At 42.0% G+C, this 23249-nt stretch overlaps 2 protein-coding genes across 2 annotated transcripts; one reads left to right on the top strand and one right to left on the bottom strand.

Moving 5' to 3' along the window:
- The first annotated feature begins 150 nt into the window (after positions 1-150).
- On the top strand, positions 151-10618 carry scyl3 (SCY1-like, kinase-like 3). The gene is made up of 13 exons (XM_004068418.5): positions 151-737; positions 1326-1511; positions 1615-1728; positions 3686-3742; positions 3815-3917; positions 3998-4109; positions 4192-4269; positions 4347-4486; positions 4573-4763; positions 5319-5490; positions 5890-6030; positions 6104-6816; positions 10053-10618. The coding sequence occupies exons 1-13, from the start codon at positions 570-572 to the stop codon at positions 10113-10115; spliced, it is 2238 nt and encodes a 745-aa protein (XP_004068466.1). The 5' UTR covers positions 151-569; the 3' UTR covers positions 10116-10618.
- Positions 10619-10657: 39 nt separating this feature from the next.
- Positions 10658-21894, bottom strand: firrm (fignl1 interacting regulator of recombination and mitosis). The gene is made up of 25 exons (XM_078946322.1): positions 21478-21894; positions 21179-21291; positions 20592-20631; positions 20409-20497; positions 20137-20241; positions 19915-20055; positions 18934-19096; positions 18710-18794; positions 18488-18626; positions 18138-18227; positions 17991-18055; positions 17760-17908; positions 17130-17259; positions 16117-16303; positions 15777-15859; positions 14485-14536; positions 14168-14257; positions 13788-13973; positions 12890-12995; positions 12717-12817; positions 12535-12648; positions 12354-12458; positions 12197-12277; positions 11965-12114; positions 10658-10980 (listed from the first exon to the last, which is right to left on the bottom strand). The coding sequence occupies exons 2-25, from the start codon at positions 21272-21274 to the stop codon at positions 10768-10770; spliced, it is 2760 nt and encodes a 919-aa protein (XP_078802448.1). The 5' UTR covers positions 21275-21291; positions 21478-21894; the 3' UTR covers positions 10658-10767.
- Positions 21895-23249: the final 1355 nt, after the last annotated feature.

The following is a 23249-nucleotide window of genomic DNA, read 5'->3' as shown; positions in this document are numbered from 1 at the left end:
TCTTGTATACATTTAAACCAACAAATTAAACACTTTTAATTTAATTTGTATTTTATTGTATCATTAAATAACTTAGATGATCTGAATCCAATAAAGTGTCGATATCAAACATCAAAGTGACTTTAAAAATAAACGCTCCCCCCTTCCACATGGTATCGCCCCATACCGGAAGAGGTTTTCTGACTGTTTACACCAGCTCAGCTTTCGCTCCAACTTAGCGTCACTGCTCTAGAAAGCAGTAAAATACATTTCTGTAGTTTTGAAAAATACTTGTCAAAGACTGATATAAATAAGATCGCTGTTCCACTTTTAGCATGCGGCTCTGCAGGCGGGAAAGCCGCGGACAAGTGTAGCGATGACGAGCTGGCTCACATCGTCGCTAAGTCAAAGTTAGCCAGAGCGGCGGCAGCTAATTTCAGAAACACTGCTGTGACATTTAGAGGTGGTGGTGGGGGTCTCAGGTGTTTCCACTCCCCAGTAACAGGTGTGGATGTTTACATGTGCGGGGACACACTGTGATTTACGCACGTCCCCCTACCAGCCTGTCAAGGAGCGCCGCCGCCGCCGCCATGGGCGCGGAGAACAGCGCGGCGCGGGGCTGCTCTCTGATGGGGGAGCCGCTCCTCACGCTGCCGTCGGGACTCACCACCTACTCCGCGGTCCTCCAGGACGGGAAGCCCGCGACCGTCTTCGTCCACCGAGCGGGCAACGAAGACAAAGTCAAGAAAGCAGCGAAGGTCAGGCCTCTCTGAAAGCACCGTTATGCTTTGAAGCGTTTTTTATGGTTATAAATTAGCAGTAAAGCGGAAATTTGAACTTTTTATGTTCTTTAAGGGCCGTGAACGCACCACAATTCAAATTAAGTGACCTATTTTAGTACAAAATAATAGAAGGAACCACCAAATGCACCATGAAATAGCGGGATTGATGGTTCTAATGCATAATTGGAAAGAGTCCTATAATGTGGGATGTTGCACTAATGGGGTTATGGGTTCAAATCCCTGCTGGGAACCTTGAAAATTCTGTCTAATCATGTTCCCATCATGTGGAAATAAAGGCTGAAATGCACTGTCTATTTTGATAAATGATAATCAGTCCTTTTTTTTATGAAATAAACAGATGATTTTATTTTTAATTTCTGAACTTATTGATTTAATAATGAAACTTTAATTTATTTTAGCTTTTTTTCCCCTCAATGAAAATCTAACTAATAAATCTAATAGGAAATTGTAAGTTTGTAAATCCAAATGTCATCAGCTTCAGTGTTTTCGTTGGCTTTTACCAGCAGTTCATTCAAGTCCATGCTCTGTTTTAATTTCCTGCAGCATCTGAAGACGCTGAGGCATCCGTGTCTGCTGCGCTTCCTGTCCTGCTCCGTGCAGGCCGGCGCCATTCACCTGGTAACGGAGCGCGTGCAGCCGCTGCAGCTGCTGCTCGACAGCCTCTCTCCAGAGGAAATCTGTGCAGGCATCTTTGACCTCCTGCAGGCGCTGGTCTTTCTGCATGAGAGGGTGAGCAGGGAGCTGTGCTGAAATGCATGAAGAACCTTGTTTTTTTATGGTTTACTTTCATCACTGACATTTTTGGGTGTCTCTGTCCTAAAAAACAAATCAGGGGAAGTCCAGCCACAACAACGTCTGCATTTCATCCGTGTTCGTCAACGAGGATGGCCACTGGAAACTAGGCGGAATGGAGGCCGTGTGTAAATTCTCTGAAGCAACCCCAGAGGTGAACGCAAGAAAACGAACATAAACGAGTCTGTAAATGTGCAGCGGCGGGAAAAGGAGTTTGAGCCCTTCGTTAGCTTCTTTATTTCCATGCTTGTCATCAAACAAATGTAAAAAAAATTAGACAATCGCAAGATAAACAAACACAAAATGCTGTTTTTTTATATTAAGGTGTTTAATCTTAGGTTGAAAGAATTGATAAAGATCCTTCAAAGCTAGACATGCTGTTATTAAAAAAAAAAAAAAAAACGGGGACAAAGGACAAACAAATTAGATCTAAAGCTTCAGATACCAGCAGGCAGGGATGTCCATAATTCACAAAATAGAGAGCAGCTTTAAACCTCACCAGACCAGCTGACTAAGAAACACCCCAAAGCCCTGTGACGCTTCGTTTCCAAGGTCACAGAGGGAGTCGTGGCTACATCCACGGAGCTGCAGGCCTCAGTGGATGTTCCACAGTTCTCTAGAAACACAGAAGCCGGGTTCACGTGTCCTGCAAGGCAAAAGGCCTGAAAGCATCTGCATGTTCCCCAGTCCTCTGGAGAAAAAAGGTCTCATTACGTCAGACGCCAAAGTAGCACAGCTTTTCAAAATAAGATAACCACACCAACAGTCAAAAATATAGTGGTTGAGTCTGTTTTCTGTTCTGGAAAATTTGCTTTGTTATCCAGAATCATGAACTCTGCCGTCTGCCTGAAATGCCTAAAGGAGAAAGTTCTCCATCTTGTTGACTTCAAACTTGAAGGCAGTGGTCCGCAACCCTTTTAGGCCATTTACTGCTATAATGTTTGGCATTTTTTTCTCGGACTGGCCTGCATCTGGCTGAAGTGGACGGTTAATTATTTATTTATTCTTTTTCCAGGTTCCAATTTGTCTAAACTTTTGAGGGTAAAGTGTATCTTCATCCTACATTTTCTGTAGGAACCATTAAAATATGACAGATTTCCTATGATCCATAACTGTTGAGTGGAGGCTTAAAAAAATAAATCAGACGCCAACTTCAGCCTCGTCTGACTTTTAAGGCGCACAGGGGAAAAAAAGGAAAGTTATGGTCTGTGGTAACAACTGTCGCAATGAATCCATATTTGGAGTTAAAAATCCAGGTTTTTGACTGTTAGCTGCTGCTGTCTTTTACTTTGAAGTCGAAGGCTCTTCTTTCGTTTCCTCTCCGGCTCTTTTCTGCCAAATGAAACTTTCTAAATATGTTTGTTTTTGGGGGTTTCAATTTAGCGGCCGTAGCAGCCGCTTTAAGAAAGCGGCAGATGGATTTTTGACACGTGACCCAAGTCTCTGCGGCCCGGTACGAACTGTCCCACCAACCGGCACTGGTCCGCGGCTCGGGGTCCGCTGTTTTAAGGCTCTTGAAAATGCAGTACAATGATGATGTTCAATGCCAGAAAGTGAATGGACTTTCCAGTGGCCTCATAAAACTCCCGACCTTAACTCGGTTGAGAAGATCTTTAAAAACTCCAAAACCCTCCAATATGGCGGAAACCTTTCTGCAGCAATGAGTGCCTTAAAAACTCCCACGCTGGGAAAAAAACTGAGGTTTAGAGGCAGCCATGAATCTTTCAAAACACTGAAATGATTGAAAGATTCAAAGATTTTTATTGTTATTGTGTTTCTACATCCAAACTCTGTTGGCACTCACTCAAAAAGAAGTAAACGTCAAAGAATAAAAAACAATATAAGAATTAAAAAAAAAACAGAAAATACGTTAAGAAGTTTAAAATGTCATGATAAATAACAGCTTTATTGCACATTCAGTGGTGTTATGTACTGAGGGATGTCTGAGATGAATAAGATTTAAGTCAGTGGGAGGTAGAAAGCAGGGGGGTCACGGAGACTACAGCTCTGGGGAAGAAGATGCTGCGGCGTCTCAGTCTATTTGTCCTTGGTTTTTTAAAACACGGTACCTGAAATGATCTGACATGACTTCCTTTCCTTCATCTTCCCAGTTCCTCCAGAGCTTCCAAAAAGCACGGGAAGCCAGCTGCATTCCCCCAGAAGAGCAGGTCAGTGAGTTCGTCACCAAGAACAGACGGAGAAACCTTCATTTCACCTTTTTGACCCAACGTCTCCCACAGGCAGAGGGCTTTAAAACGCTCCCGGACAAACACGGCCACGCTCGGGACTGCTACTCCTTTGGAGTGATGATGGAGGCCCTCGTTCCTCTCCTGAACGGTTACGGTATCTTCCGCCGTTCCATTTCCTCAGTGTTGTGACCCACATTTGAGGCTGTTTAATCCTTCACTTGGATTGTATTTTAGTTTCCCAGGAGCTCTCTGAGGGCCTAACCAGAACTCTGCAGGCAGGTCCACTAAACTCTGACCCCGTGGCTCGACCGCCTCTCAGCTCCTTGCTGACTCATGACTTTTTCCGGTCAGCAGATTGTGGTTTTTCCTTAAATCCTTTTTTATATACCAACCCCGTTCTCCTAAATGACTTCTTTTCTTCTGAACAGGAATGACTTTCTGGAAGTGATGAACTTCCTAAAAAGTCTGACCGTAAAGACAGAAGAGGAGAAAAATGAGTTCTTCAAGTAAACGACTTGCTTGGTTGCGTTGTTGTTTACTGCATTTATGCATCGTCGACTCCAACACTGTCTGTTGTGTCCAGGTTTCTCCTGGACCGGGTCCAGAGTCTTCCTGAAGAACTCATAGCCACACGCCTTGCTCCCAAACTCCTCAACTCCCTGGTGTTTGCAGAACCCATGGCTGTCAAGAGCTTCCTGCCTCATTTGCTCAGGCCGAAGATGGGTGAGGCGGTGTTTTCTCATAAAGCTTCTCATCTCTCAGCGGAAGGAAGAAAGAAAGCCGAACTTTTGATTTCTTTCTGAGGGCAGATCCCTCCAGAGGAGGCAGCCATGAAGACTGCTTGCTGTCTGCGTCTCTCTACCGGAAACACGTTCTTCCTCAGCTCCTCAAACTCTACAAAGTCAAAGAGGAGCACGTCCGCTTTGTGCTGCTGGCCCACATCCACATCTACGCCGAGTTCTTCTCCCAGGACGAGCTCAGAAACCAGATCTTACCTCAGGTGAAGTTTCAGTGTCCAGCTGTGAGGAAATAAGAATCTGGATTCTCCGTTCGGCCGATTTTTAAATACGGCAATAAAAGACGCACGGCGTATTTTCTAAAAACAATCTTTTTCCTACAGCATTTTTTCATCTGATGCGGATTTACAACAATAAAGAAATACTCAAATGTAATTTTAAGCTTAATTTTCACTATCTGTGACCTCCTTTATCAGAAAGATGCTACGAGAACATTTAAAAACATTTTCATCAGAATGAGTCTTTAAAAAACTGAATGTATTTATAGGATGAAAAAGTTCATTTAGCAATTAAAAACAAGGAATTTACAATAAAGTATTAAAATAGTCAATACAAGTATATTAATAACGAATATCCTTAAATATAAACTTGGAAATATACTAAAAACAGCTTTTTTATTTTTGCACAAGGCACTAAAATGTAGAAATCAAAACCTTTGGTCTACATGCTTATCTTTTCAGTAACCTGGGACGCCACAGCGTCTCACTTTTTTTTTTCATTTTTGTACGGTTCTCTAACATGTTCCTTTGCGGCTGCAGGTTCTGTTAGGAATGAGGGACACCAACGATTCGCTGGTCGCCATGACGCTGCAGAGTCTGGCTGTGTTGGTGCCTTTGCTGGGGGCTCAAGTGGTTGTTGGTGGAGAGAGAACCAAGGTCTTCAAACGCACCACGCCCGGATTTAACAAGTCAACAGACGTCACCCCTGAAAGTAAGAACGCCCACAAATGCTGGAGAGAAACAGTCGTACTCTAGAAAGGCAATGCGGTTGCTTAGGTGCTTTTTTTTTTAACACATTCCTTCATCGTTTGAGATCTTTTGTTGTCCACGTGGTCCAGAAGACTTTCAAGATGTTGTAGATGAAATGCAGGTTTGTTCAAATGAAATGTAAATTTAAAATAGCTGCAGAACCAACAGGAATGATGCTTAAAGGTTGGATTGATGGATGAAGTGATGATTTAAGAGAGGAGGGAAGATCTCGTCTTAGTTCAGCATCTGAACTTACAGAAAAACCTACAGTTAATATTTAAAGTCGTATAACTTCGTTAATCTGCAGGAGCATTCTGGGTAATCTCAATTTGGCTGACTATGACCTTGTTTCATCTCGTAGCTTCCCCTGTTCACATCGTTGGAGACGCTCACCCCCAGATGGCGCAGCCCTCCAAAGCATTACATTTGTTCCCGAGGCCGTCGGAAGCTTCAGACTCGGGTGGGAACCTGGAGATGCAGGGTGGGACTGCTCCACCTCCAGGTAAGGCCTGCGGCATGAACGGCGTTGAAGAAGCAGCATCGTAGCTTTGACCCGATCCTGTTCTGTGTTCCAGACGGCAGCAGACACGTGTCTCTAGCTCTGAACGGCTTTCATCACGAGAACTTTAGGTCGTTGTCCTGCAGGCCAGAGCAGGTGGAGAGACAGCAGCCCTCCGTGGAAGACTGGCCTGACTGGAGCGACCAGGAGGAGGGTCAAAGTAAGGACGGCCAGTCAGTCCAGATCCACATTGACGCGTCCCAAAAGGCTGATTCTGGAAGCAGAGTCGTCGCTTACGAAGATAAAGGGGAGCAGCCATGGGGGACGGTGAATTCATCGGATGCGTTTCTGGGTTCAAGAGAGAGCAGATCTGCAAAGCAGGAGCCCCAAAGACCCCGAGCGAACTCCTCCAAACCTCTCAAGCTTAGTTCGGCACAGTCCACCCAGAGCAGGAGAACGTCCTCCTGTGATGACGCCTGGACTCAAGAGGACTGTCAACAACCACAGAACTCAGGGTTCAAACCCGCAGCCACCAAAATCAAAGGCGGCGTGGGTCTTGGAGAGGAGTTTACCATCAAGGTGAAGAAAACTGTGAAGCAAGACCCGGAGATGGATTTGTTTGCAGACATGGTGCCAGACATCAAGCTGACGTCTCCAGCTCTACTGCCGTTTGAGGAGAACCTTAAGGGCCCGGGGCCTCCTGCAGAACCCGCTAAACCTCTGCAGGTGGATTCATCCATCAGTGCTGTGATGCTCACGGCTAAGTTTGCAGCAGCTGACCTCCCCGAGGTCAGTCTCCATGTTTTGGTCCTTTTGATTTGACGATCTGTTTCCCGGTGATGGTTGAGTGTTCATCACCAGAAACTGACCAAACATACGTCACAATTCACTCTGTTGCATGTTTAATCTTGCATGTCGTCCTCTAAACATACCAGTCTGGTGTACGTGTCAACTCCAAGATAACAAAAACTCATTCTGTCAAACAATGCACATCCATTGCGTCTTTAAGTACTTAGTGCACTATAAAGGATGTTCGCCACCTGTCTGAATTTCCTCCCTAACTACAGCACTGAATAAAAAGCACCTTTTAAGTCCCTGTATTTTAAAAGCAATTTTAGACACCATGCTCGCTAATTACTTTTTTTTTAACTGCAAGTATGATGTCACCGATTTCTTGAAGTTGAAATTGAATTGATGCGAGCGTTTTACGGCTATTTATGAATCCACTGGGTTCTGAAGTTGAAAATGTTGATGGTTTATTTAAAAAACACATTTCTTTGAAAAAATAGTTCAAATGCAATGCATTGTGGTCCATATTCACCAATCTAGTGACCATCGATGCACACTGGTTTTTCGCAGGGACTACTGGGAAATTTCCAGAGCACTCGATTTTGGAACTGGAATTCAGACAGCAGTGCAAAATGGCGAACACCCTATATCAGGGGTCGGGAACCTTTTTGGCCAAGAGAGCCATAAACGCCACATATTTTTAAATGTAATTTCGAAAGAGCCATACAATAATGTAGAGTTTCCCACACTGAGGCACGGAGACTTAACCTCTTTTAAGGTTCTTTATTCTGGTTACTGTAGACCACAACAAACGCCGTAAAATTAATTCAGCAACTCCTGAATCTCTCCTGTCGACACGAGACGAGAGAGAGCGCTTCTCCCAACTTTATATTCCCCTGCTCCCGCTCCAGCCCTCCCATTTCCCTTATTCGGCCCATAGCTGAACCCCATTGGTCCAAACTACCTAACAACAGGCTGAGCGACAGAACTGAGAGCCAATCAGATCTCTGCTTGATGCGGTCAATGAACTCCAGAACTTATAACGCGGCCCAACAGCCATCCAACTCAGTCCGCGACAATATGTTTAAAACTAAATATACAAATGAATGTGTGCATTTGATGTAATTTCAACATTTTTAAAGTACAATAAGTCTGTGGATTCTTTTTAATAACATCGTTATGCTGTTGCTAATAAATGATGAGTATTTCTCGTAGTAGTTTTGCTGATGCTTTAGTCTGGTTGATACGTGGTGAGTTTCTGCTTCACGCAGGCGTTGAGACTTTAAACGTGATCATAGGTCTGAATGTTCTGTAGATGTGACAAAGACTGCTCACATGCAGACCTGGAGTCAAACACACACTCACACGCCGCAGTGACTGACGGGCAGCGGGTTTTACGTTTTTACAATCCCTGCGCGATTCACCTGCTGCCTGTCCCCACAACACCTCAGCCCCACCCCTCTGCTTTCTCCCTCACACATCCCGTCCCCGCATCTGCGTGCTCTTTCTCAGAGACGGGAGCGCGCACTTTTAGGCACGGCAATTCACAGGTTTCCAGTTGGTACAAACTCTGTGAAATTATAGATAATAGTAAACTGATAGCGCTGGCGCAGATTTTTCTCTCCAAGCACCGCTACTATTGCGCGCCTCTTTTTTTTTTTTTTTTTTTTTTTTCGCGCCCGAGAAGGACTGGACTAATGATAAAAAAAGTATAATTAAAGATTTGTCTGCGAGCCACATGTGACCATCAAAAGAGCCATATATGGCTCGCGAGCCATAGGTTCCCGACCCCTGCCCTATATAGTGCACTATGTAGTGAGTAGTGGAGGAATTTGGACTTGGCCTCCAATTCTAAAATCCGGCGCCCTGGAAATTTCCCAAAAACTCCATCCTAGAAAACGACACAGATTTTCATAAAAAAAAACACTTTGAAAATAGATCTAAGGATGATCAGAATGGGACTGTAACCCTTGTGCTATCATAAGCACTTTAACATTGTGCGTTTTCTTCAATGATTTGTGATCTTCACTGGTGTCCATGGATTACATGAAATCTTTCCACCTTTATCCACCTTTGTCATGATAAGGAGAACACGTCAATGGAAGGGGGGGTCATCTAAGATAGCACAAGGGTTAAAGGGCCTATACTAGGGCTGCACGATATGAGGAAAACTCGCAATATGCGATATTGGTGATTAATATTGCGATAACAATATAATTTGCGGTATATAAACAAATAGCAAAACAACCAAAAACATAATTTCAGTTTAACAGTTTAAAAATTATACTCCAAATGACCCTGGTCGACGTAGGAGGCAAACGTCAAACATAAAAGGGCTCATCTGATTGATCAACAACGTAAACGGGTCCCTTCCGATTGGTTAAATGCATTAAGGTATTTATTTCATTTGTTCAGTATTTCAAGCTGCCATGAGTATTGCACAGCTTGATGTTGCGATAACGATAAATTTGCGGTATATTGTGCAGGCCTAGCCTATACCATGCAAAATATTTGTTTTGGACTTTTAAGTGTATTATAATGTTTTATACCATGGTCCGGTTGAATACTCGATACTGATTGGCTGTTGGGTATGCATTAAAACCTGATGACCGCACGGTGAAAAAAGAAGTTCCGGTCACCTAGCTTAAATGTTTCGTATCACTGCACCAGCTTCTTTAAAACAACCTTTTGCTTCATCATTTGGACAAAAACAGGTGGCAAGAGGTGAACTTTCTCTCTGAACTGATGCTTTATTCAACCTATCGGGACAATCGGCACCGAATCTTGACTGCAGCGGTGGTGCTGCGTGCCGCGGACTATATGTTACCACATCAGCGATCCAAATCGGGAAAAAAACAAGAATTAAGGACTAAAAACTGGTTAATATGTATTGCTTTTGTAAGTGACCATGGTATAAGCGGGTTAATGGCCTTCGAAGTGTTCATTATTACTTTTTAACGCATGTCGAGGAAGCGTTGGACGGTTCAAGCTTCTACGGCGTGCGTTAAAAAGTAATAACGCACACTTCGTTGGCCATTAACCCTTACATCTCTTTACCAAAACAAACAACCTCAACGTGACATTTTGATCCGTTCATGCATTTCTGACTATTCCTCTAAAAACCTGCTCTGGTATAGCCCCTTTAAAACACTCCTCCTCTTGCAGGTACAAACCAAATGGAAAGCATAAATGATCTCTGTGCCTCAACTCAAAACACGACTATTTCTTTTTCCCAGAATGAAACGGATGGCTGGGGAGACGGAGATGACTTGAACTGGGGGGATGAAAATGCCTGGTGATGAAACGTCATGTGGACAAACTCTCCACCACTGGAAGACTCGAGTCCAGGCAGCACGTCTGGACTAGTTCTTCCCCAAAGAGCAGGAAAATTGGAGAAAGCCACTCCTTTACTAAGATGCAGTAAGAAACTACATGGCTGGGAGGGGCTGCTTCTTTTCTAATAGGTTCAGATGTTTCTCATCATATTTATTGTGGGTCCTTCCTTGGATATCGATGCATCGCCTGTTTGTCAGATGGTGCTAGACTTTTGACAGACATCTTTCATGTTTGCCAATCAACATTTATCACCTTACGATGATTGAAGATCTTTTTATTTTCTTAATGTGCCAACTCCAATCCTTTGGTTTTTTTTAGGCTCAATGGAAACTTTTGACAGGATCTGTTTTTGGAAAAGTGGAGTTCGACTTGAAGGCTTGCACTTTGAATGAATGTAAACTAGAAATGTCATAACTTATTTGAGCTGGTTCGGTTGCTGATTAAATAAAGATTTTATTGTACAAAAGCTGTCTCATTTAAAATACGACACAATGTTTTAGAAAAGTGTTGTGAAAAAAGCAGGACTCGTTTATTAACAGCAACACAAAAAGCGCTTTGAGCAGCTAAAATCTTTCTCATAACTCTTCGGGATTGGGGGAGAGGACGAAGCTGCAGCTACGACGTTTTGGACGTGGAGGAGGTGATGTGTGTCATGAGGACCTGCAGCTCCTGTAGTCTGGGCTCCAGCCACGGCGGAGGAGGCGGGTCGGCGGCGCCTCTACCCTGGAGCAGAACCTGAAGGGCCGTGAAAGCGCTCTCGGCGGTCTGCAGGTAGCGGCTGTACTCCTCCTCTGCGCTGGATTCCTGCCGAGCTCTTTTAGGACACGGCTGAAAGGAAGAGGGAGGGAACTTAGATACTTTTGATTCATATTTCTTGTTTCTATTTTAAAGAGATTAGTGTGAAGTTCTTGCATGGCAGCCCGTTTGAGCCCTTTAACAGCAAAGCTACAACTCAGTGGTTCCATTCTTTTGACAACTGTAACTTGTTAACGCTTTTAGCGTTTGAAGAGGTGCTTTTCTCTGCTTCAGAATCAGCTGGTTCACGTTGATCAGGTGAACAGTTGAGGAGCTACAGTGTGTTAAAGATCGTATGTTATTTAGCTGTCTCTGACAACCTCTCCACTCTTAAAGGGTTAATCGTCTTAATTAAAAAAGCTAACCTAGAGGAGAAACGGTCACAGTTCAATTAAGATGAGGCTGAATAAATGACCTCATGGTGGCACTAAGAGACACTGGACAGACTTGAACTAAGCAATGCCGGTTTGAAACTCCTCTTTTCCACTTTGATTTGAAGAAAGAAAACTGAACTTCAAGATACTTCACAAGTTTTGGACTACTTTAACTCTTCAACTGTTTTTGAAATTAACATTTTTCCAGTGAATTCTGTTGCCAAAAAAAAGTAGATTAACGCTGATTTGCATAGCTGCTTTTCTCTGCTTCATAATAAGCCGATTTATGTTGATTGAGACTTACGGAACGTGGAAGAGCGTGTCGAAGGTGGCGCCGGCGAAATCTCCGGTGTTAAAGGGTTATTAAAGGTTAAAGGGTACATCATAAAAAGTGAAGTTCTTTAGTAAACGGTCATGTTTTTGATGTAAGATTACCACACATACGAAAGCAAAGACCTTCAGTAATCCGTGCAGCAAAGAAAATGTTCATCGAATGAGTTCATCGAATGACATTTACCATAAAGCAGAAGAGAAACAAAAACCACAACAACAGTTAACAACCACTAAGTGCTAAACTGGCCAATGAGGCGAAGCGGCATGAGCGCATAACCCAGTTAAGAGTTCTTTCAGGGAATGGACTAACCTCAGAGGCCACCGCCGCCTCACTTTCAGCTGCAGGGGGACTGCAAGCCGTCTCTGCGCTCTCGAGCTTTTGGAGGAACTTCTGAAGAACCGGACTCTCCTCCCTGAGCCTCTGCAGCCGCAGCTCGGCGTTTTCCTGAGGACTGAGAGTCTGCAGCAGACGTAAGCAGGTCACTGCAACAGTTCATGTGATTAAAAACAGAAAAAAAATCAGTTGTGCTGCTGATGCTCACCTTGCTGAGATAACGGACCACTCTGGTCTTTGTTTCCTCCACACACAAACTCTGGGAAATGACCTCCTCGTGGTTTGTGTTCTTCAAGATGAAAGAACATTGTGTTCAGGTTTGTTTGTCATTTTAGGTGAAAGCATCTAACGTGTCCCCGCCATACTTCTGCAAAAAAGGAGAAGGCCTCCAGGGCGTGCTGCTGCACCAACCAGGATTTGTCAGCCAGAAGGACTCCAAACAGACCACTGAGCTTTGGAAGAACCGGACTCTAGAAAACCAAACGGTTCTTCAAGTCCAGATCGGAAAACTCAACATGAGCATTTGTAAAACCAGGACTGCTTTACCTGACTTTCCGGAGGAACAAAGACCTTCCCCATGGAGGAAAGGAAGTCCAGAGCAGCCAGCAGCAGATGATCCGGACACGTCCCAGAAACCACGGCGTCCAGACATGACAGCGCCTGAAATAACAGCAGTCAGCTTTAACAGCCACCACTCATCAGTTTAGCATCACTGGGAAAAGGTTTACCTGACAAAGGACGTGGGGTTCGGCGTTTTTCACCAGAGCAGCCGTCACAGACAAGAGCAGCTGCAGAGTGTCCTGCAGCACGGGGCAGCTCTGCACCTGAGGTCAAGAAGCTGCTGAGATGACGCTCCAGCTTTCATCGCTGTAGTCAGAGTGCGTCTTCGTCCTCACCTGAGCCGGACTCATCCGGAGCCAGACTTCCGTGATCATTTCCACTGCAGGCTGAGCTGTGGGGGACAACTGCCCTCTCACCACCGACAGGAGGGCCGACAGCGCCACATTCTGGCAGCAGAAGGAACTTCATTAATACAACGGGATGTTTGTGTTAACCCAGGGGTCTGCAACAGTCAACACGTAAATCCGGGTCGATGTCTCGTGGACCACAACCACGGACCACCAAGCCAGGAAGTCTGTCTTCACCCTTTCAAAATAAAACACTGATTTGGATTTATGGAATTGTTACTATGATAAATAGAAATGAACTGCTGTTATTTTAGGGGGTAGAAAAAGCATTTTTTTCATCTAAATATGAAATAGTTCACATGACTTCATAATAAGACACATAAGATCATCTCACTGCAGTAAATGAAGTAGTAGGTCGTGTAATGTCTGCAGGGATAAAAGAAAACTACAGTTTATTGTTGTTGGTGCACCTTATACATCAATTCACAAACCTAACTGAAATTAAATCACAGCTAAGTGACCCTTACATATTTTTCGGACCATAAGTCACACTCAAAGTCCTTTACATTTTAAAGAAAAAGGAAATTCTGGTGCCCCTTAAGAATGAATTGTGGTTAAAAAAATCTGTCAAAAAGGGTTAAAGTGGGACTGATTGCTGGAGCATTCTGGGTACTGTAGTCAGGAGCCTCCTGGGGGGAAATACGTATGAATCAAGTTTGACTTTTTTTTCACTTGATGTGTCTTTTGGTTCAAAAAATGCGTTACTCTCTAAACTGAAAAATATAGTATTATTCTTTAACCAGAGAGCCTTGGAGGGGCAGAAGAGCCACACCTTTCTCCAGAAACCCACGGTTGCAGCCCCACACGTTTTTCCCATATCTCACCACTTACCACTTGATCCACTTGCACCATCTTGTATCCGCCGTTTCTCCAGTCCGTCAGAGCGTTTTGGGCCAGACTAATCATGTCAGCCTCCACGCGGAGCCGAGTGTCCTGCGAGAGAGCTCCGAAGAGGATGTTATCCCACACTGCTCGGTTCTCCAGCTCAGACGGCGGGAAGTGTTCCACGAGCTGCTCCTGGAGAAACAAATGCCTCAGAGTAAAAAAAAGAAGGTTTTCATTCAAGTCTTTAATGAAGTAAGCAACATTTGTGACAACAAATAAAAGTCTGTCAAACACATGATTTCACAGTTTTGGTTGAGTACATTTAAAGAGCCACTGGAACTGCACGGAAAAGAATCCGCTTTTTGTTTGAGCTTTCATTTTTTCACCTGGTGTTTTGGCGTCATAAGAAAAACCAGCCGTTTCAACAGGATTCCCAGGTGGGACATCCGGTAACATTCAGTGGGGCATGTTTTTACCTGCAGAAAAAATAGAAAAAGGCTTAGAGATGTTAAAGCATCATAAGTACAGGAAAAAAAATGACAAACGTCCAAATGTTTAAGATATTGTAGAGAAATTGATCAAATACAGGACCTAATCTTTACAGAAATGTCCAGTTGTGATAAGGAATGATGCAAAAGTATCAAATTAATCAAACATGGCCCTAAAATGTACGTTGCATTGCATACATCCAGTCTTTACCCACCAGCTGAGCCACGAGGAGGACATGGTGGAAGCAGAGCTCCGCAGACCCGTATCTGTCGCAGCAGACAAATGTGGTGTTTATAAAGAGACGTGAAGTAACTAAACACAATTTATGAAGTTCAAACTTAAAAAGACAGGGGAGTATTGGCTTTACCAAGGAAACAAACAAGAACAAAACCTAAAAATCTTCCAAAGATGAAAAAGATTTTATACCAAAACATCATAAACCCGGAAATGACCTCAATGACCTTTGATATGAAGTTCTTAAACAAGAGTTCTGAACAGCTTTAGTGAATAAATATTGACAGAAAACTGTCAGCAATTTAAAACCAGTAGCTCCAACCAAATATGTTTTAAAGTTTTTAAGTAAAATGAGGATTTCAGGTCAAGATTCTTTTTTAAAACAACATGCATAAACTAAAAGTGGGGATATGCCGATCACGAAGTTTCAGACTGTTGTATCTCAATCAGGGATCAGATATTATTTTATTCTTATTATTATGATTGGTGCTATATATGACAAGCTTATTATTACAGATAAATATTCTATAAGAAGTCTGCATATCATGAACAGATCACGACGTTTGATAGCCTTAAAGTGCAGCAGAATATGACGCTAGTTTTAGCAGGATAACGCAAAAACAGATCGATAAAGTTGGCGAGATATTCTCAGATTTGGACTTCCAGGCTCAGTAACTCTTAATAAATGTTTATTACTGACAGCAAGTCTCTACTGGTTTGTCTCAACAGAAACAACAGCCGATGAAAGCATTTCCAAGAACAAAGATCGTTTATTATTCTTTTTAATTGGAATTGCATGGAGAGACTGCAGTAAGGGACCGTCTACAAAGTGCAAAAAAATAGATCCGTAAAAAACAATAATCCATAATTTCCCAATAGAAAAACAAAACAAATAAATGGTAACATGGATATTAGCGAGTCATGAAAACTCATCACCATATTAATGGTACAACAATGATCTGACAATGATTTTTAATTTTAAAGAATTCTTCATGAAGATATAAATCACATATGATCAAAACTGTTCAATAGTTCTAAAGATCCTAAAGCTAAAGTCACCAAACTTTCTCACATCAATATTTTTCAACTAGTTTTTACTAGTTAATAGTAACTTTAGTGTCCAATTAGACCTGATTTCTGCTGTTCTTTATGCTGCATGATCAGCATGTTACTCTGCATACTTCAACTTTCTGGACTGGTTTTCTCACAAACGTGGGCATTTCACCAGGAAATGTATCGTGTCGAAGAAAAGAAAAACATCCTGATGCATACCGGGCTGTGAAGCACCACGCATCTGTGGCCAGGAGGGCGGTCTGAGTGTCGGCCTGCAGAACAGCATCAATCAAGCAGCGCTCCTGAAACAACAAGAAAAATCACAAAGAAAGCCAGACCAGGAAAGAAAAACAGGAACAAAAACTAAAGATAAGCAGAAACTCAAAAAACTAAAAGTAAAAGAAGAAAAGATTCTTCTGGTAAAAATGCTGTCAGCAGTAAACGCCGAACTTCACCTGTAAGTGGACATAAGTGTGATTTAAAACACTCAAATTACATCCAGTCTTTATGATGTCTGATTCCTTTTGGTAGGTCGAACGCTGCAGCGTAAAGCCCTCACCAGCATGGGAAAATGCTTCGGAGGAAGAGCAGCGATGCTGGCGCACAGCTGCACGCAGATGTGGCGGTGCAGAGAAACCCGGGCCTGGGCCTGACCCTTCAACATCACCCCTGGCAACAGAACCGGTACTTTACGCTCCACATCACATCGACGGAAGCTGTCAAAGATAGCTTTGTAGAGAGGAAGCCTGGAGGGGAAAAACAGAAGAAAGGAAAATGCTTTCGATATGAAGCCGGGATACTGGGAGGCTGGAAAAGGAAAGCTTTCTTTGAAGATCAACTGTTGGCCCACAGATCTTTCCGGGCTGTTAAATCACTTCAAATGTGTAACTACAATGATAAAACTTTGTTAGACAAAACAAACCAAATTTGTTCAGAATTTTTTAGTTGAGCGGTGACAAAATCCACATTCAAGACACATTTTATATGTTCCTCTTTTATGAACAATTACAAAATTCTATTGAAAGCAGCAAAACAGGAAAGAAATGCAAATATATTATATTTTTGTCACGGATAAGGGTGCAGGAATTTAATAAAATGACAATCAGCGCTGAAGAAGAAGTTCTATGAAAAGCTGAAGGAAGTGGGGGTGATATATAGATATATAGATATAGATATCTAGATATATCTATATATATATATATATATATATATCTATATAGATATATATAGATATATAGATATATATAGAGAGAGAGAGAGATCTATAGATATATCTATATAGATATAGTCGATATATCTATAGATAGATATATATATATATAGATTTAGATAGATATATATGTATATATATATAGATACAGATATATAGCACCTTTTCGCCAACTTTTGCGATACGCATGCACAGCTTCATCTCGCGATAGCGATAAATTTGCGATTTATTGTGCAGGGCTAGTTGGTACTGAATTTCTGTGTATAAAAATTTAAAAGCGCACGTGCAGTATTTGGACCACCAGCCTAAAACAAATAAAAACCCTGTTAAGACATGAATATATCTGTAACATTCAACGTCACCTGGGTGTCTCCTCGGGGAACTGACTGCCAGCGAACCAGAGCTGCAGCACCTCCTCGGGCTGAGAGGTCAGCTGACCCATGATGCTCGCCAGAAGGAGACAATGTGGAAGTTCCTGGTCCGGGTTTAACTCTGCAGGAAGCGAGTTACATAATAAAGTGAAAACGTTCAAGTCAGCAACTTGGGCATCAAATCAGCAGGTAAATAAACAAGTTATGAAGAGCTCCGTCTTCTTTTAAATCTGGTGCATCGATACTTAAGTGAAGTCGTCAGTAATTGTGGTTAGTAAAGCAAAAGACAAAAATCCTCCAAATAAAAAAATAAAAGTTATTGCTGAGCAATAACTATGAACTAAAATTCTGTTTTATACTAAACCTTCACCTAGATAGTTAGCACAGAATAATTATTTTTATTGAAACGTTTAAAGACCCACTCCGATGAAAATGGCGTTTGTTTTTTCTGAGTTTTCAACATGCTCTTGTGTCGTTTTTCTGATGAGGGAGGACATATATCCTATATATGTCCTAGATTTGGAATAAAAACAGCATAATTATACGTATATTTTTTAAAACTGCTTGGAAAATAGATGAAAATCTGACGGGAGTGGTTTTTAAACAGACACTTTGACTCACGCAGGTCCACCTGGAGAACAACGTCAGCAAACTGCCCCAAAGGCAACAACTGGAGCAGGAAGGCATCCATGGGAACCGCAGCAGCTGCACTCAACTCCCCAGAGAGAGCCGCCGGCAGAGCAGGAGCGCACAAGCTGGGGGGGAATTTACTGCAAGACCCAAAGCCCACCGTCACAACCACACACCCCTTCAAAAAATCAATGTTTGAACTCTGACGCTAATCCCACTCACGTGATAATCTGAAGGTAGAGTTGGTGAAATCTGCTGCAGTACTTAGTCAGAAAGTATTTGAATTCCTGTTTGAAGGACAAAAACCAAAAGATTTGACGTTGGCTGTTAAGTAACTGATGAATATGATGCTGAGAGTAGTTTTACTACCTTTATGTAATGGATCAGAGTGTTTGCAAAGAACCTGCACATCTTTGCAGTTTTCTGGAACAGCTTGTATTCAGTGCTTTGGGTCGAGTCCTGCATCAGGTCAAAGGAGCATCAACACAAAAGAGTGAAGCCTACCTTTGACTCTGCATAATGGAAGAGTCATGCTTTAAGGAAGGAACTACGCAGGAAATATTATTCACTTTAATCTGTTCGAGAAGAGGGTTAATATAATCTGTCACCCCGTCCAGAATAAATACAATCAATCAGACGTAAGTGGACAATCCTATCAACAGAAAAAACATTAAAAATAAAACTATCTTTTCCCTTCACAGCCAGAGGGGCTTCCTAACCTGTAAGCCGGCGTGCTGAATCTGCTCGGCCAGCTCCACACAGTTGTGGAAGGAGGTCAGCAGGTTGTCACACAGGCTGCTGCTAAGGTCACCGTGGCGGAGATGTTCTTCCACCAATGGCCGGTGCTTCAGGCTCTGTCTGAGCAAGACCATGTAAAAAGTTATAACCAAGAACAAAATCACAACCAATCAGAGAACAAGAAGCACACAATAGAAACCTACTTGATGAGGAACTTCCAGGTGTTTGCATGCAGAGCAATGTCCAGGTTGGAAATAACCGAGCAGATATCCAGCAGACTGTGGATTACTGCAACACATGAGGACTTTGTTAAATAAACGGAGACTTTTAGTGTGCAAAGAAATCCTTAAAGTACAGCTTTCCCAACCTAACGTATGCAGAACACAAACACTGACGCATGGAAGCAAACACCAACAAGCTGCTACACCTGTTACGATGTCTGAGACCTCCTCGTCCGAGGCTCGGCTGTCCAGGGAGATCTTATCCAGGACCTCCAACAGACCCTTGTGAAGGGCATAAGCTTCCTTGAAGAGCCCCTGCAGCAGGTCTGCTACCAAAGACAGGCGGCCACAGTAAACCACCTCACTGTCCTGTGGAAAGCAAGCAAAAAAAAACTCAGTTTACCTCATTTCTTCAACATAGATGTCCATTAGTAGTTTGTCATTCTCTGTTATCTCTTTAATTGCATAAAAAACACAGAATAAATCAAGTTTCGTGTTTGTAATTTGTATATAAATAATTTATATTTACATTATTTAAATGCATGTAATAAGTTTACCTTATATTATATTAGTATTGTTTTGTTTTCCTGCCAAATGCTGAACTGAAATCCGTCTAACAACAAAACTGAATTTGATTGAGTAAATCTCATTTGTGCAATTATTCTGTACATTACTAATAACATATACGCCTCTGAAGCATTTTAACAATCTCTTTTGAGAGTACAACTATCATTACTAGTAAAAAAATGTACGTCAAAAGGAAAAAACAAACAAAATATTTCTTTTAATAGATAGTTTAAGTCTAGAAAAACAATAAAATATTTGCACTCTCTGGATTTTAAGCTAAAAGAAACATAAGATTTGTTTAAATTAAAGATGAGTTTGAGTTCACACGTTTTTTTTAAAAAGTTTCAGGTGACCTAATTTATTAAAAAACTAAACAAAACATATACATCCAAGACTTAACACTGTGCATGGCACAAATATCATCCCATGTACACAAATAAATGTGTCAAGAAATGCTAAATAAAAGGCTTTCTGTTTACAATAAAGCCATATTATAAATGTCAAAAAGTTGACTCATCTGTTTGTTTTTTTATAAGTTTATAAATGTACTATTCATTTGCTTTCCTCTTATGTGTGTTATTTTGTTTGGGAACAGCCTCCTGTCATCTGATGAAAGCCACCTTGCAGTGTTGGAACGTCTCCTTCAGGACCGTCAGGATGCACATTGGTAGTGAACGAATGAGATGCAGATCCGGGGTTTCCTCCAAAGAGTTAACGTGATGCACACAGGTGGATAATGCATCGATTATCTGCGCCATTGCCTGCAATGTCAGACGTTTCGTGAAACCATTGGTTAAGCCCTGAAGTACGCTTCTTCTAGTAACAAACGTCTGCAGTGATACCTGTAGAACTGTCCTCAGAAAGTCGCGCAGTTCAGTGTTTTGACTTGACAGTCCACCAACTTGATCCGTGATTTCCTTCATCAAGCGGTGAAACATCGTCACTGCCTACAGACAAATTTGTCAGCTACAAACAGCAGAAGTTACGAGTTTATGTGGCTTTATGCCATCTTTTCATGAAAAAAGTCCCATGATTAGTAAGACCTGTGGTCTTACACAGCAGTACGCGCCTACATCAGTGGGTGGAGAACCGTTGCAGGAATTTGTGAAGTTACCTTTGGTAAAATCTTGGAGAAACAGTCCTCTTCAACCCCTGACAGTCCAATGTGAGGAAGGAACACATGTGTTATTATCCTGAGGATTCCTAGGACACATTTAAAACAAATAATTAGAAACTTTGGTAAAACACACCTTAAGGTGAAAACTGTTTTCATAAAAACGGCATTCGCTGCACTTACGTATGTGTTCTTCCCAGCTGTCAGACTCATACTGCAAAGAGTAAAATAAGTCAAGGATTTCAGTCAGACACATCAGAGCCTCACAAAGGTTTTGTTCTTTTAGGACAGGAGGCTGCAACCTGAGGCTGCAGAGCCACATGTGGCCCTTATAGCCCTCTTTTGTGGAAACTGCTAACAGTCTAAATAAATAATGTCGTTTTGGTTCAATCAAGTGAATTAAATTGAATCATTTACGTTTAGATTTGTACCATGTCGGATGACTGAGCAACATGATGGTAAAAGGTTTTATCTACTGTCACAGAGTAACTTGGATGCATTTATATGTTACCCTATAGATGTTTTAAAGATTCTGAATTCTGCACTAATGTCGTCATGTTTGTTTTCAGTCGTAAAATGAGAATAAGGACGACGGTGCTGATAGAAAACGCCATGTTTGACTTTTTTTTTGCTAAATCTGCTGCAGCAGAAAAATCTTTTTTGACACAGGGTGTATTTTATTTTGCACTTTGTGATTCTATTATAAATGTTTAAGAAAGAATTGGATGGATGGATAGATAGATAAGTTTGTATCATGACGTCAAGGATATAATTAGCTTCGGCATCACAGCCTGCAGCTCTCGCCGGCAGGTTTCCTGGCTCCACTGCTCCACCTCATCCAGGAGAGACGTGTCGCTCTGGGACATGATGCGAAGGTTTAGCGCTGTCAGACAGACGGACAAAACGTGTCATGTGTGAGACAGAAAATAATTTCCCTTATTTGTCAGTAGGTTTGCTTTAACGGGCACTCGTTCGTTGCTTAGTGTCGTTTCAAGGAATTGTAGCAATCTGTTTCTACCGGAAAGAAGTTTTTACTCGGTTCAAACCAAATATATCTGGAATCTCTTACCGTTTTTGTCGAGGGAAAGTTAGATCCTATAAGTCACTATTGACGAGAAAAGCACCTGAAAACGTTAACGAGTGAAATATGCACATAAATCGTTAAAAAAAACACCTAAGGAAACAATTAACGGCAAAAATACACACAGCCCGCCATGGTTTGACCTGAATGCGACGTCATAAACACGCGACGCCCAATCAAGCGCATTGATTGGTTAAAAACTTAGACCTGAAATCCCGAATTTTACAAAGTTTTATTCTTTTTTTAAAGTTATTTATATCATATTCCTTTTAGTATATGTTATTCAGGTTGTTGTGTAACAGATACCTATGGCAGTAATGTTTTTTTTTTTCTGATTAAATGTTTGTTTCCCCCATCACACCTAATAATCTCAAAAGGAATATAGGACCAAAAAAAAAAACAGTTGCACAATCTTTTATTATACGAAGTCATTTATTGGTGTGGCAGGTCAAGCGCCACTTTGTAAATGGATTCCACCTGCTGATTCACCTGCAGAGGGCTTATAAAGGTGGCTTCCCTCAGGAAGAGGAGTTTAGTGTCAGCCTGCTGCTTCCAGGTTGGACCGGCTGAGCGCAGCCTCAGGCTGATCAGCACTGAACTGGTCTTCAAGCTAAGTTCAGCCTCAAATGCTGCTTTATTGCTGAGGGTAGCATTATACACTCCACCGCGCAGTGATTCCCTAATTGCAGCATCCAATGCTGTTTGGCTGCGTCTTTTGGCCCTAATTGTAAGCCAGGTCAAAGGTCGTACATGTTTATGCTGCTCAATCGTCCTCCTGAGCTGCAGGAGCAGGTCGGTGGGATTTATTTGTGCTTGTATGTTTATTTTGCATTTAATGTCACCTTTGTAGGTGCTGCCGTTTTTGTCTATTATGGTATCTGTTTGTTTAATGCCACAAGAGTTGGGTATTTTTGTTTTTTGTTTTAATACTATTTTGGCTGCTGCTTGCACATTACAGAAGTGGTGCATTTGGACTTTTAGGCCAACTGAATGTGCCTCACTCGTCTTCCTGACTCACCAGATGCCACTGGAGTCTCCCCATGACGAACGGGCGTTGGCTACCACCGGTGTGCCGCTGGGTGTGGCCAACAGACATCAGGACTTTGTCCTGAGTCTGGGGGATTGTGTGCAGGCTATGACGTGTCCCATCCCTAATTTATTTGTGGTGTTGTAACTGGTGTTTTAAAGGGTCTTTGCATGGGTACTTTAATCACTTTTTGTATTAAAGATTTGTATATTGTAAATGCCTGTCTCAGTTTCCTATGTGGGAGTTTTCTGGTGGCTTGGCAGCAGTGTATATGGGAAACCATACTATCACATTGATTAAGGAAAAGAAAACTTATTTCTTTGTGTCAAAAGTAAGGGTGTAACGATCCATTTAACCATCTGATATTTGTGGCTTTTGATTCACTTCTGATTTTGGTTCAGTTTATACAACTCGATACGCTGAACTAACATTGAACCAGTACCTCTTTAGCCAAAACTTCAACCAGTAAAATTCCTGAATACTACTGAACAGTGCAGGTGAAGTTTTCCAGATTCCTTGCTAGATTAAATGTGCACAAACAAGAGTTTATGGCAAATCCATTCACATAAGCCCACTGTTTTTCAACACATCTTTATGACCGCTTTAAAAAGTGCAGCCAATAACAATTCAGCTTGAACAAACGTAAGTTTACTTACTACTTCCACTGCTGTATTACAACACAGAAAACAGAACTTTAGAAAGTCCATCTGGCTTTGGTTCTGGATTAATATGC

The sequence above is a fragment of the Oryzias latipes genome, chromosome 4 (genome assembly GCF_053564925.1).
Source record: "Oryzias latipes strain Hd-rR chromosome 4, Olatipes_Hd-rR_3.1".
Classification (NCBI taxonomy): Eukaryota; Metazoa; Chordata; class Actinopteri; order Beloniformes; family Adrianichthyidae; genus Oryzias; species Oryzias latipes.
Note: the sequence above shows the minus strand (reverse complement) of the source record. Positions and strands in the feature narration are given on the sequence as shown.